A 15,170-nucleotide genomic window follows, 5' to 3' on the forward strand; every position below is an offset into this window, starting at 1 on the left:
GCTTTTTTGAGATCAATAAATATTCCAATGGCATACTATTTTTTTATTTTTCCATGGTATTTGAGATTTCATCTTTTGCATCAATTATTGCCATTGAGGTTGATCTTTCTGTTCTAAATCCATATTGGCTTTCATTGATTAATAACAAAAAACACAATAACTTATGTTTTCAATAAATGTTTCTAAGCGATTACTTTTATATTATTATGATGATTATTATTATTAATAAATGTTTTTTCAATTTATATAACTGAGGCAGCAGTGAGATTGGTTTGTAGTTTGTAAAGTTGTGTCTGTCTCCATTACATTGAACAGTGTTATAGTAACTTTAGCAATTTTTATTTTCTTTGGAACACAGCCAGTTTAGAATGACAGGTTACAGATGTGTGTTACGGGTGTTGTAGCCTAATGATCAGGGATTTTTATCACTATCACAATTATATTGCAATATTCAGCCTTTGAACCCAGAAAATAATCTGGACACGAAGGTGCAAATGCATAGGCTACGTATATAATGTCAGAAACAACACTGGATTTAAAAAAAATTGACTTGAAAGAAGAAACCCTGCAAAGAGCCATGCCACAATCTGTAACGCAGCAAAAATGATCAGCAAATGAAAAAATGTTGCAAAAATATACAAAAATGAGTGCACACGGGTTAATGAATTAATCTTTATTTATAAAGCACTTTTAAATAATTCTAGAAAAATATATGTGTGTGTATAAAATATACATGTGAAAGTTTATTACCATTTGCTGCTGTAATGTGCATCCTGCTCTCTGACGTCGTACGGCCCCGAGACTGTCGTCGCCTCTCTACCAACAAGGAAACAATATTCGCGCTTAAAGTAAGGATGCGTTCAAATGCTGTTATAATATTGGACATGAGAACATCATTGAGGTTTTAACATGGTAGCGTGGCCGAGCGGTCTAAGGCGCTGGATTAAGGCTCCAGTCTCTTCGGGGGCGTGGGTTCGAATCCCACCGCTGCCAGCAATATTTTAATGTAGTAATGTAAAATACATGCAATTGTGGTGATTTGTTCCGCTGAAAAACACGGCATTAGTTTACAGAACCTTGTGAATCGCCTGCATTTTTAAACTGTTCGTTTTGAAGTTTCACTTTACTACTTTCCAGAGTGAGGGTATAGCACTGTTTATTCCCCCGTTAGGTATTTAATTATTAAAAAAAAATAACCACATTTAACATGAACTGACAATATCTACTATATGTGAAGATTCTAAAATAGATCTACGGTAAATAGCTCCACGCCATCGAAAGGATATAAAAAGAAAGTCTGTGCTTTAAACCCATATCACACAATTCTAAACGATACACATTCACGTTTAAAGAAATTTCACACAAACGTTTTTACTTTCTGCCGAGTTTTGTAGAAAATCGATTTAGGACTGCGGTTTTCCGAAGTCCGAGATCAGGAGAGACACGTGAATGCATCATAGCTGGACACGACGGAGAGGAGAGGAAAGAAAGAGGAGAGGAAGGAGCTGTAATAAATTCAGCCCATGGTTCAGCCTCGCAGTCTTGGCGCCAATCCGATTTACAGAGAAATAAAACGGCTACGTTTTCATTGAGGTTCTCTTCAAATTTGCGGCAAGCCGCTGCTCCTCTCGCAGCCACCGGTCGGTGTTGTAGCCAGCTAGCTTTGTTAGCACTCTATCTATCATTGTCATATTAATCTGGCCCCCTTTTCTGCCCGTAGTCACGATACTAATAACTTAACAACAGCACCGGGACAATAGAGGTGTGTGTTCTCCGTGCGGATCGATAAGACACAGCTGCAAAATGGGGGTGAGTTGTATGTATTTATTCTAAACGTTTCTTTGCGAAGACTGAAAGGTGGCTGTTTGTGGTGCGTTAATGTCTGATGAGGATGATGAGAGGAGAGAAGAAAGAATGAGGGAGGGAAAGGAAGCGAGACCATGGTGGATGGATGTAGCTAAAGGTGTCGGTTGGCACCAAAGCTCGTCGGGGCTGCGCTAGCCATGTAGCTAACCTCAAAAAGCATTGTAACAATAGTATAAGCAACACATGGCCTATATGGCATTTGTATCACAAGTACTGCATTGTCCTTGCCGCTGTACACACTTAATTTCTGATGTGTGTTGTGACATTGTTAGCATGCTAGCCGTTAGCCACGAAGGAATGCCATATTGGCGAGTGCTTTGCTAGCTATTAGTGCTAGTCTGTTATGTGTGGGTTCAGCTTTTTTCAGGCCACTCTGTGATGTCTGTTCCTCTACACGGTGAATTAAGTTATGTTGGAAGGTAATAATGTGAGTGAAGTTACCTGTCGGCACCAGACAGGCCTGCACTCATGCTGCTGTCTCTGCCAGCAGACTTAGAATTTATTCTCCACTTTCACTCTAGTTAAACCAATCCACGTGTTTTCACAGCCTGCAGCCTCCCCGTGCTAGGTACAGAGTTAATGCTTTGACCTAAAAGTTGGCAGTTCATTACATTCATTCCTTCTGATAATTATTACCACTTATGTTTAGATCTGCAAGGAAGGAATTTAGTTAATTCGTGCATATTTGTCCATGAAACCTCAATCCACTTTTTCTGCACTGTAAACACTGTAAACTAGTGTAAGTCGATAGGATTTTTAAAGTAGTCTAAACATTTTTACGATGTAATAGTTATAGTAGTGCAACATAGTTGCATAGGTGATGTTACTGAATCACTTTTTTGTTATTGAGATGTAACACTGTGATCACACAGTGTGAACATGTGTTCATTTCTGTGATTGATGGCTGCACCACTGCTGAATCTTTGGACGCCACACAAGGCTGAGGCGAAATTACAGCAATCAAATTGAATTTCCAGTACTATAAACTCACACTCACAGCAGTTGTGAACTCGGCGACATAGACTGCAAGTTTAATGGTGGTTGTAAAAGCTATAAGGATGAGATGCCCTCTTTTATGTAGTAATTTTGTGTAAATGTAGCTTCTGCTATTTGTTCTGTGGGACTGGTTTCCATTTTGTGTCCCTTGCTTTCATCTCTTCAGGGTACTCGTTTTTGTTTGAGGTTTGCTTTCTTCCTCTTTCACAAAGGCTGTGTTGTGATGTGTGTGTGATATTATGAGATAAGCATAAGATATGGATTTTAAAAAAGCAGCAGCTATATAAGACCAAGCTACTGTACAGTCAGGCATTTATGACAGATCACATAAATTCTGTTAACATAAGCCAGAAACTCCTTCTTTAATCAAACTTCAAACTGCACTTCATGTGATTTTTGTGTTGCCAACAGCACAGTAGTACCCTGGCTCTTCTTGTGCTGGAATTCATTTTCATTTTATCTGTACAGATTAGATAAATTCAGTTGGGACCCAGTGAAAAAATGGTGTCATTCATACATAACCAGAGCCAGTGAATACTAAATTATTACTACAGACCCACAGTGGATAGTTAGATCAGAGTTGGACAATATTAATTATAAGTGATCACATAAAATAGGAAGTGGGATTGATTATGTTTCAGAAAGTCACAGTAAATCAAATCAATGGGTTATGCAGTCATAATAAATAGACTGTCAGCATGCATTCATGTAATTCTTACCTATCTTTCTCTCTGTCCTCACTGTTCTTCAATCCCTGTTTCTTACTACCTTTGACAAAACATTCATTTCCTCCTCGTTTCCTGTTTTTAGAGGAAGTCCAACAGAGCAAAGGAGAAGAAAGCCCGGCGCCTGGAGGAGAGGGCAGCCATGGATGCTGTGTGCGCCAAGGTGGATGCAGCCAATAAGGTAACTTGGTCATAACTGCCTTCTGCATGGGGAGGTGTAAACTGTTTCCTGACAACTTTTTTTTGTTTGTGTAGTACCGGCGGTCAATAACAAATGCCTTGGATTTGCTTTGGTGAAGGAAAAGCATTCATTGTGTTGAGATTGTATGGAATATCACATTGCGAGCTTTGGTATGTTATGGTATTGATCATGGTACCATGTAATGACATCAAATGCTGGTGGTGCCTTTGTTGCTCTGATTACACCCATAATTGACATGCACATGGAAGGAAAAGACAAACACGGTGCCATATGTTTATTAATGCATAATTAATCTGCGCCATTAAATCATGCCCATGTAGCCGAATGTTCAGCTCAGGGTTGGGTTAGTAAACTGTGCTGAAGCTTGCTCGTTCCTCACACTCTTTTAACAGGCTTGCCTGTGCTTATCACTTGTCTGTGTCACTTTGTCCCAAAATGGGCCAGTCACTCTCCACCCCCTCTGCATTGTTGGTGCGCCAACAGAGAAGAAATGCAAGAAAAAGAAAGTAATGTATTTTTGCTCTTGCCAACAGTAATGGATCTCAACATTGGGTATTGGTGCAAATCCTTGGTAACAAGGAAGTATACATAAGTTTACATAATCGTGTGTTCTTATTAGGAGTGATTAATAGGGCTGTAACACTAAATGCTGCTGTCTTTTTCTGCCCACCACGGCTATTTAGGACTTTGAGCCCGAAGAACACTTTTCCCTTATAGTGTTTATCACCTGTTTTGCACAACCTAGCCCCAAGTGTTAGTTTTAATCAATGTTATTGACACAACTTGCACAAAATTAGCTACAAGATGCCATAGTTGCATTGCTGTTGTTCAATGCTTTCTTTTCTAATGGATGAACACTTCACCAAAGCTGTGGCAGAGATGTTGGCTCTCCGCCTCTGTGTATGACTACCTAAAACGGGGCGAGAAAGGATGTTCTTTCTTGATCGTTTCCCACTGCCGGTGTTATATTTTTGGCATGGTTCTGTGCTACTCAGGCTCTAGGGCTTAACAAAAGAGCTTGAAAATAGATTGTTGATGATTTCGTCTGTTTTGAAAGTGCAACTCTGCCTCTTTTCTCACAGCTTGATGACCCTCTGGCTGCCTTCCCAGCCTTCAAAAAATACGACAGAAATGAGTATGTATTGCCTTGTACGCCTACAAATCGATTTATTTAGTATTCTGTGAAATACATACTTGCTTCTTTTTCTGCACTGAGTGGAGAGTTGGTTTGATTTTTTTTCCTTTGTTTTGATTTGTTTCTTGTCTGATAAGGCATGCAAATGTTCTTGCCGTTGACCGTTAATTTGTCCTCTCCTCCAGGTTGAACCTGCAGATAGAGTGTAAGAGAGTGACCGCCCTGAACCCGCTGTCTGTGGAGTGGGCCTTCGAACTCACCAGAACCAACATGCAGACGATGTAAGAAGTCTGTTCCCATTCTGTTTATTGTAGTGCACTTTAGGAACAGAGTGACCCATCTTTTACAGAGATTAATGGGCAGACCCACAGGTTACAGCTGGAGAGCAGTGCAAAGAATACAGCATCAAACAGCTTGAAAAAGATCCGAGTCTTTTTTCATGAATGTGAATCAGACCACACACACACAGAGGAGATATAATGCTGAGAGGGAAATTAGTACAATTTATCTTCTCTCACTTTGCCAGAATTTGAGTTCAATTCAGCAAATGGTACCCAGTCAGTTGAAACCTAATTTGTTCCTGTCTGAGAGCCAGATGACCGAGAAATGTGAGACTGAAACGATCATCTTAGGCAACCTTCTGCTGCTTCTTTAGGTACGAGCAGAGCGAGTGGGGCTGGAAGGAGAGGGAAAAGAGGGAGGAGATGTACGACGAAAGGGCGTGGTACCTTCTGGCCCGCGACGCTGATTCCGCCCCTGTGGCGTTTTCTCACTTCAGATTTGATGTCGAGTGTGGAGAGGAGGTTTTATATTGGTAAGATGCACAACCATATGTTTGTGGATTTCAGTCATAGTATTTGCTGTTTTTACTGTACCACTTTCCCTGTTTTTATTTTACCAGCTATGAGGTCCAGTTAGAGAGCCAAGTGCGGAGGAAAGGTCTCGGCAAGTTTCTCATCCAGATACTACAGCTCATTGCTAACAGGTTGGTCATGTTTAGTATGATTTGATTGGCTCCTATTTATGTTGTTATTACAAACTTCTCGTAAATGTTTCATTTAAAAGCCTCTGGGCGATTAAGTGAAAAAACTCTTTTATTGTGAATTGTAAGCACCCACATTAACAGTAAAAGTCTTCACATCTTTGAATCACATGAATCTCGGCTAAATGTGTTTATCCCCCCAACAGTACACAGATGAAGAAGGTGATGTTGACAGTTTTCAAACACAACCATGGGGCTTACCAGTTCTTCAGAGAAGCTTTACAGTGAGTACGATTGTCCTCATTGGGAACAAAAATAGGCCAGTGAGCAACTACTGTGTTGAAGGCAAGACTGTCCCAAAAAAAGCTATGAAAGCCATGGCCTGTCTAAGGATTGTTGTTGACCATGTGCATCCCATTAAGGCCATGTTTACGATATTCCAGTGGCATCTTGCACCATGATTGCACCATGACACAAAGAAAATTCAGTCACATATGAAGACACAAAATAATTACAAAGATGTAAAAGCAGTTTGACTTCTTTCGTTGAGACTCACTGCACACAGGCAAAAAGGGACGCTCGATGCTGTGAAGTGATTTTTTTTCTCCCAAATTACAAGAAAGTTATTTACCATTACTGTAGTAGACGGAGACATAATGGTGCTACCTGATTTATTTAAATTTTATTTGAGAGATATTGATGTCACTGAGTACATTATATGAATGCTATTATTCGTATGTAACACACATGAATGAAGCTGTTCAAACTCATCTTATTGATGTGAAACCCAGCCTCCTTCATCCTTTAACTGTTGCTATGTCTCTCTCCTCTAGGTTTGAGATCGATGAGACGTCACCAAGCATGTCCGGTTGCTGCGGTGACGACTGCTCTTACGAGATCCTCAGTAGGCGGACCAAACATGGCGAAGCCTCGGCGGGGCATACCCACGGAGGCGGGCACTGCGGTGGCTGCTGCCACTGATTAATTCTAGTTAAGCAACATAATTGGTTTTTTTAAAAAGAAAAAAAAAGCCAGCAACTTTCATAGCTGTGTGTGAAAGCTTGAGCTGCCTGCTAATTCCGTCTTTCCAGTCTTTGGCCATAGAGTGGCGTTAAAAAAATGAACCAATGGTGGAATATCTGGCTCCAGATTTTGATGTCGCATTATGGAAATTTGTGTGTCTTGTGTGTTCCTGCTACAAGAGCAGTATGCAGTGTGAGCTTTCACACATAGTTTTTTTTCAATATCCAAGTTTCTCATTCTCTCACCCCTGTTACGATTATTAGTAGTTTCCAGTCAAGAAAAAGCTAAGGTTATCTACCACTGCAGTCACCCTCATCCTGCTCTCTAACATGCTTTGCTGTAGTGGATCACTCTGCGGTGCTTCTTAATCTATGTTTTGGGACCTGAATTTGATTGCAAGCTTTGGACCGCACTACAGAAACATACCAACTTCCGAGAGTGTTGTATTAAACCATGCCCCTGACACTTTTAGAGTTAGTCTGGTTCTGTAATACAGCCTTAGACTTCCTGGTGACCTCACACTGAGACTACGTGTTTGTTTCACTGAACCATAGTCCCAGGATTAGGTTGAACATAGACACAGGTTTATGTCCCCTTAAAACAGCCTGAGAAGCTCTGTTGCACTGTAACATTATCTGTTAGAACTCAAGTTAATGGCTGTAAGTAATACTGTAACAAAGGCACTGCAGCTACTGCACTGTTTTGTAACACAAAGGCCCGTCATGCTACTGTTACATGATTACAGTACACCATCAGCACTACCAGTCTCTTCTGTTCAGGTGATAGCCAAGTGTGTAGATTTGTCCCCTGCTTTTAATTTTTATATCCTAAGAGATGAGTTGTCCCTGTTGGCCTTTTTCTTTTTTGACTCTTTTTATTCCATCAGTTGCTGTAAATTTGCATCTGACCTAGAAAATAATCCAAGTATGATCCTGTTGCTCCCCCAGACTGCTTTAAACTATACTATACCAGAGATGCATGTGGTAAAATGAAACTTCCTCTTTCCATCTTTTTTTCTGTTTTCATGCTATTTAATGCAAATCAAGGATTCACGTTCTTAAACTACATTTCCTACTCTTTAGTCTGTTCTTGTCCTTTGTGCTAAAAGGCGTTGTAAGATCATAGCAGACCCCTCTTTACTATGGGGCTCCCATTGTTTAGTTTTGTGAAAATGCATTACTACTTTTTGCCTCTTTGCTCTTACTTTCCAAGAGGTACTGATGATAAACATGTTGATGTTGGCGCTGACTTTAGGCCGTATTTAAAAATCTCCCATCTTTTATGTATTTTGTTAGCATGAGCAAATCATATTGATTTAACTTGGATGAAGATTGATTCAAGTAATAGTCGGAGGAAAGAAACGGATAAGTGGATGGAGGAAGCTCAGGAGGAAGTTGTTTTTATTCTTCTTCTCCTCAGTCGTCCCTTGTTTTCAATTTGCTTGCATAACACTTTTTAATGAATAATAATAAACATGGTCTGAATCAGGATTACACAACAGTGATGCTGCACTGCATGAACCAGTCTCTAAAATCCTCATGTGGGTCTAACAGCATTATATTAAAAGTTCATATAATTGATAATTATGTAATAGGATGTTGGTGAAATTTGGGGGGATTTTTTTCTTTTTTTTGCCCAATTCTTTAGGCTTCCCAGCGAGTATTTTAGATTTCACACCATTAGTTAACCTACTAGAAAGGCTGCTGTAAACACTTTGACCATGATGACTCCACATCTGTTTACATAACCTTCAGGGTATTGCTTTGGACAGTTGTGTGTGTGCCAGCCAGCTAAGGCCCTATCTAGGAACCACCATCAAACCTTTAAATTCCAGGACTGTAGTTTAGATTTTACACTTGGGCTGGAGGTGTGAAAACATATTGGTTACACCACTGTCACTGTTCTTCACAGTGACTGTGAAGGCCTTAAATTAGTACGTTTTGAGTTATTTTTCAAAGTGATGGTATCAAGTCTGTGCTGCATATTTCTTACACATCAGTACCTGGTGAGAGTATGTGAAATGGGAGACTGAAATGTGAAGTAGATAAACTTGAAATGATCTAAAGAACAAAATGGCAGTCCAGATCCTGGGGGTAAATGTTTGGGGTTGTTCCAAGCGACGAAAAGTATTCAGCACCTGGAGATATGTTGGTCTCTCTTGTTTGTTCGACCGCTGATAATGAACAACAAACACAGTTAAACATATTGCTTGTTTTTGGACTAGACTACCTTCTTATTAATACAGTAAGTCAGTTTTTGTACTGCATAGGTTACAATAAAAAAGGGGGTGTTGTACATAGTGGTAGTAGATCAATCGACTGACAGTCTCTCTCTCAGGTTAATCAAACGTAATCAAACCTCATCTGTTTTACTCAGCAGCCATGTTGTCAGTAAGCTGTTGGCTGGATTGAATCGGCCCATAGCTCTGATCTGGAGTCATTTGGATTGTGTTGGATTATACCTTTAAAAATCATAGAAATGAATGAGATTTGTGTGTGTTTCAGTAAAAGAAGTAGTACCTGGTAATGTGACAATACATGAACATGAATATAATACAAAGCTAAAACTGACTCCAGACCTGTTCTCTGTGCACATATTCGTTCCAGGCTGTAGTGTGCTGTGTTGAGGGGAAAGGCTCACTAGGAGTAAAAATCATGTTTGTGAAAGTTGAAAATGAGCCTGAACCAATTTATTTTAAAGTCAGTGATTAATTTTTTATTTTTTAAAACAAATGGTTACATACCCTTACAGAAGCTCAGATCCTTCTCTTGGTCTTTTCTCTGTGTATATAATATATATAAGCTGTTGTGAATCCATCTTCATTTCTTGGCCTTTTACAGGTAAAACACTTTTTTAAACATGTTAAATACATAAAACAAACAAAAATAAAAACTAAAAAAAAAAAACAAATCCATGTTTGAGAGTGTTACAGTCCTGTCCACAAAAGACAATGAAAGGGAAGTCATTCTGCCTTGTCAGTGTTTTATTTGTATGTTACAAATAAAGGAAAGTTGTTTGACTTTTCAAGAGATGTTCTTTTATTGTTTTGTTGTAATCATTGTCACGCAGATAAGAAACATATTTTCCCTCATAAAATGAAGAAAAGTATTACGCGTTACAAAAACCAAAACAGAATCTAAATGTTTGAAAATTCAATATATTTATTGAAATGTGTTACAAAAATGTTTCTTTGTAAATAATAAAAGACGTATGAACGTTTATTTAAAAGTATATAGAACATAACATGATCTTAGTTTAGTAATGGCATCGTTAGCTTCTCACTGTTTTGGCCACGCTTTCTGGAACTATTTATGATCTCACGTGGTGTGAGGGGACCTTATCTGTGTTGCACTTAAACCGGAAGTTGTTGGTACATAGCTGCAAAGAAAAATGTCCTAGCTAAGGCGAATGAATGGATGTTCTGATGCTCGGAGGTGCCTTTGCCCACATCTGACCAAGATGACATGAACATTTAAGTTCGTTGCTTAAGTCCACCACTTTCTGTCTTCCGCCTCCGGTAAGCGCATAACAACGAGTCGAGCTGTTATCTGTTTAAATTCCAGGCTAACATAGATTAGCTTACACCGGGTTGTCATCAACTTATATGTACATTGATGTTATTTGATTTTTTTTTTTTAGAAATGGCGCACACAAAGCCATTCTCAGATGTAAGATTTTGTGCCTCCCGTATCAGACAATTTAGGTTAATGTTGCTAATTTGTTTAGCTAGTTAGCCCGCTAAAGGTAAAGAAACACTGAATCTGGCCACATTGTCATTTCGAACCAAACTTTAAATCTTCGTAGCCACAAAATAACTAATAGAAGAAAAGTAACAATGAAACAAATTAACCTATTATCTGTGTCACGTATTGCAGGTCTGGGTGCCATGGCAACAAGGATGAAGCTGAAGCTGAAGACTGTGTTTGTGCTCTACTTCATGGTCTCCCTCCTCGGCCTTGTGTATGCACTGATGCAGCTTGGTAAGTGGGCAGCACGCTCAAAATGCAGACATTCTATTTATATTTAAAAAGTTCTTCTGTCCATTTTTATAATATTTTTATTTGTGCCTCATGTAATTGTCTTCTTTTATGTGCCATACAGGCCAGCGCTGTGACTGCACAGAGCACGACCTCCCTAAAGACCGAACCATATCTCGGTTGCGGGGGGAGCTGCACCGCCTTCAGGAGCAGATGAGGAAAATAGAAGCGACAAAACAACCCCAGAAACAGCCAGTCAAGCCTTCTCCGCCTACCATTTTTGTCATCACTCCAACATATGCAAGGTACATCATTCTTCCATTCTCTGCTCAATCTCCATCTTCCTCTATAACTTTACTCCTTCTTTTTACACACAAATATCATTGTCCCCCTGACTTCTGTTTCTGTGCAGGCTGGTGCAGAAGGCCGAGCTGACTCGTCTATCCCAGACCTTCCTCCATGTTCCTCAGCTCCATTGGATCGTGGTGGAGGACTCGCCACACAAGACGCCTCTGGTGACTGACCTCTTGATGAAGAGTGGCCTGACCTACACACACCTACACATGCCTACTGCAAAGGACCGCAAACTACAGGAGGTGTGACATTTTTGCAATAGTTTGTTTTATGAGCAAAAATGCCTTTTAAAACATTTATTTTGACTTTTTTTTTTGCATCTCAGGGTGACCCCAGCTGGCTGAAGCCCCGCGGAGTAGAGCAGAGAAATGAAGGACTGCGGTGGCTTAGAGAGGACAGGAGAGCTCAGCCAGGTGGAGACAGCCAGCATGGGGTGGTTTATTTTGCTGATGATGATAACACATACAGCCTGCAGATTTTTGAAGAGGTAATAAAACATGAATGTGTTCAAATATTTTTTTATTCTTCTCAGAAATGACTTGTCTACATTAAAATGTCTTCTTGTCCTAGATGAGGAGCACCCAGCGAGTTTCGGTATGGCCAGTAGGGCTGGTAGGAGGAATGAAGTATGAGAGACCTGTGGTTGAGGGAGGAAAGGTAGACCTATATATAAATATATAACACAAAGCTTTTTTTTCAAATTTTCCTCACTGCAAATTATTGTAACCATAATTTTAATGTTTCATTTTAGGTTGTTCGCTTCCATACCGGCTGGCGTCCTAGTCGCCCCTTCCCAATGGACATGGCCGGCTTCGCTGTGTCCCTCAAACTGGTCCTGGCCAATCCAGAGGCTTGTTTTGATGGAGATGCACCAATGGGCTTGTTAGAAAGCAGCCTTCTTCAGGGATTGGTTACCATTGATGAACTGGAGCCCAAAGCAGACAACTGTACTAAAGTATGTGTGAGAAAGAGAGACAGATGGAGACAGTTTTTCTATGATGTGTCAGACATACTATTCTCTGTAAAATTGTAAACAAACATGTGTGAATTTGTAGGTGCTGGTGTGGCACACACGGACAGAAAAACCGAAGATGAAGAGAGAGGAGGCACTTCAGGCTCAGGGATTGGGTTCAGATCCTGCTGTGGAGGTCTGAGGAACATGCGCGCACACACACACACATGCACACACACACAATGTAAAGAGTTAATGCTGCATTACGTAATACTGCACTGTAAAATACTGTAAACAGAAACACACGTTGGAAAGACATTTCAGTTTAGCTAGTTATGACCATCTGTTATCTGTGTCAGGTAGTAAAAGTGTGTATATCGAGTGAGTGTGTGCTGTCATAACTGTACTGACTGTATGTTAGTGGATGTGTTGTCATTTTTCATGAGTTTAATGTCAGCAGTGCAGTGGGTGATGACTGCGGAGTTTAAACAATGGCCTCATGGGGGCGCCAGTTTTTAGGTTTGTGAGGCCATGTTGTTACACTGCTGGTACATTTCTGCTTAAAGGAGGAGGGAGGAGGATTATTACTTCTTGCATACTTGTATCATTTGTAGGTTTTTACCTGTTTACCTGTACTCAGTGGAAATCCTGCAGTGTTGCTCATTCCTGATGGCATTTAGATATTTTTATGACAGGTCCTGCTTGGCCTCTCGTCTCTGTTCCCTTAAGTCAGATCTGATCTGTTTATCAGTATGGCCACCCGCATCCTGTCTGATTCTGTTGCAACAGAGCACTTTATTCATGCATGGCTTCTGTTGTTAGTATATGTCGTATAGCAGCTGTTTTTTTAGAAAACCTCATCTTTCATCATGGGCATGACCTCAACTGTTTCATGTCAGGGTAACATTATTGTGGACGTAGTTGTATTTTTATTAATGACATAAACAGCAGCCACAAAACATGTCAAACAGCCAACAAATCCCCGAAACTATTTGTTGCCTTGTCTTTATTACGCCCTCATCACGCAACAGCATACTGCAATACAGCAGCTTGACTAATACAGAGATGTGTTACACACCCAGCTCAGATTTAGTGTTAAAGCTCAGAGCTCAAATGCTTTTACACAACTAGTTCCGGCCAGAATTTTTCTGTACAGTTTTAAGAAGTCCTGAATGAGAGAACAATGCTACTGATGCTTATATCAATTTCTTATACAGTAAACATACATATATATATATATATATATAAAACACTTGAATTTCCTGTAAAATCCTTGGTACTTTACAGTAGTACAAGCTTAAAGCTGTATCATATATACTAAATTGAACTATTCAACTTTATTATCTTCCACAACATCCTCTACAGTGGGAAGCAGAGAACATTAAAGCTCTAACAAGCTGCTGTTGTATTACACTGTAAAAACAGCTAGTGCCTGCTTAAGTGTAATTAGTGCCTGTAAGTAAGTTCTTTACTGGTGTATAATGTATTTATGACTGTAATCTTGTTCTTTACAGTGTACAATGTGATCATGTCTGTCCCCTGGCCATGACAATAAACCTCAATATTATAACATTGTGTGGCTCCTGTGCTGTTTAACTTTCTATTTAACTGTCGGCAGGTAAAACCAAGGAGAAAATAGCAGAATGAGTTTGCTGCTTCCCGTCTGGTGAGTGTACACATTTGTCCACCCAGGGCTACCATAGAAAACCTGGTAGCACAATATGGTGTTCCCTGTGGGCCCTACTCATTTGATTCTAAGCTTGTGTAGTTACAGGTGATTATAAGCTCATTTAAATGTAACTGTGCTACTTCTGTTTTTGTTAAGAGTTCCTTTAGAACAAGAGTTCTGACACTAGCTTGTTTACAAATTGCTGACTTAAAAAAAGTCCTTATAGTTTGCTTTATATGAAACCAAGCCAGCAGCACATCTGTTCTCTGTCTGACTCTGCTTTGTCTGTGATTTTTATCACCTCTAGTCTAACTGCACCACATCATCATCATCATCTCATCATCTAACTGAACAAGCACTAACTTGTCTCTGCCTGACAGTGACCATTGCAACCTGCTCCCAGCGTCCAGCCCCGTCATCGGTAATTACCCGCAGCCCAGCTGAGGTTTTTACAGGCCCGTGTGACTGACGGCTCATTACGCCCTCCCTGCAGGGAAGACATCGCTTCCTGACTATGTATGGAGCGTGCGGAGGTGGGAGTCGATGCCACACGCACATTCAGGCCTGTAAGACACAACAGCCCTGGTAGGTGAGTAAGAGGAGCTGAAGTCACAGGGCGACATGTACGCCATCTTTGATCCGCAGTGATTCACTCAAGACATACATACACCTGTACAGTCTGGTGTCTTTAATATCTGTAACACAGTCCTGTTGTCACACAGTATGCATGTGTATGCATGTACAAGAAGGTGTGTAAGCACTGTACATCCTGCCCTCAGAACAACAGAAAGGTAATTACCCAACACACATTCACAGCTAAACGGCTCCCACCCAGACACAGTGTTTACCGTCCAAACACAAAGACAACACTCGGTGACCAGGCTCATTCATTTATCTGTATACACACACATACTTTCCACTCCAGGATACCTGCTTATCAGTTAGAAGGGTTGGACAGACATAACAGACAAATCACCCTTTTCAGTGATTTTAATAGGCCAGGGTAGAATAAGCACTAATATGTCATCTTTTAGATTTTCAATTAGTGTAAGCATAAATGATTAAAATCTGGCAGTGGTTTTTACCCAGATTAAAACAGCGACATCAAAAGAAATCTATTCACTAAGTTTTTAATTCTGGATTTAAACATATTTAATGGGATTAATCGAATTTCAACATAATCCATGAACACAAGCCCCCCCCAATAACTGTCTACAGGTGGTCCGCCTGAATACGGCTCAGTGTTGAGGTCAAACAAAAGGATACTGAGCAGAGGTATGCCATTCATA

At 40.2% G+C, this 15,170-nt stretch overlaps 2 protein-coding genes and 1 non-coding gene across 4 annotated transcripts; all 3 read left to right on the forward strand.

Annotated features, from left to right (window-relative positions):
* Window positions 1–911: 911 nt before the first annotated feature.
* Window positions 912–993, forward strand: trnal-aag (transfer RNA leucine (anticodon AAG)). Its single transcript has one exon. It is a non-coding gene; the product is annotated as a tRNA-Leu (tRNA).
* Window positions 994–1,448: 455 nt separating this feature from the next.
* Window positions 1,449–9,849, forward strand: naa40 (N-alpha-acetyltransferase 40, NatD catalytic subunit). 2 transcript variants are annotated; one of them, XR_003672177.1, is made up of 9 exons: window positions 1,449–1,809; window positions 3,673–3,768; window positions 4,872–4,924; window positions 5,110–5,205; window positions 5,580–5,738; window positions 5,826–5,909; window positions 6,113–6,190; window positions 6,740–6,944; window positions 7,127–9,849. XR_003672177.1 is itself a non-coding variant. In XM_028429653.1 (9 exons), the coding sequence occupies exons 2-9, from the start codon at window positions 1,804–1,806 to the stop codon at window positions 6,885–6,887; spliced, it is 720 nt and encodes a 239-aa protein (XP_028285454.1). In that variant the 5' UTR covers window positions 1,449–1,640; window positions 1,721–1,803; the 3' UTR covers window positions 6,888–9,849. The 2 variants fall into 2 exon arrangements, 1 of the variants encoding a protein (XP_028285454.1); XM_028429653.1 differs by having other exon boundaries at window positions 1,449–1,640; window positions 1,721–1,809; window positions 6,740–9,849.
* A 437-nt stretch (window positions 9,850–10,286) lies between these two features.
* Window positions 10,287–13,764, forward strand: b3gat3 (beta-1,3-glucuronyltransferase 3 (glucuronosyltransferase I)). Its single transcript, XM_028429694.1, has 8 exons — window positions 10,287–10,446; window positions 10,805–10,909; window positions 11,031–11,211; window positions 11,319–11,502; window positions 11,586–11,747; window positions 11,831–11,917; window positions 12,012–12,215; window positions 12,316–13,764. The coding sequence occupies exons 2-8, from the start codon at window positions 10,816–10,818 to the stop codon at window positions 12,412–12,414; spliced, it is 1,011 nt and encodes a 336-aa protein (XP_028285495.1). The 5' UTR covers window positions 10,287–10,446; window positions 10,805–10,815; the 3' UTR covers window positions 12,415–13,764.
* Window positions 13,765–15,170: the final 1,406 nt, after the last annotated feature.

This window comes from Parambassis ranga, chromosome 18, assembly GCF_900634625.1.
Source record: "Parambassis ranga chromosome 18, fParRan2.1, whole genome shotgun sequence".
Taxonomy (NCBI): domain Eukaryota; kingdom Metazoa; phylum Chordata; class Actinopteri; family Ambassidae; genus Parambassis; species Parambassis ranga.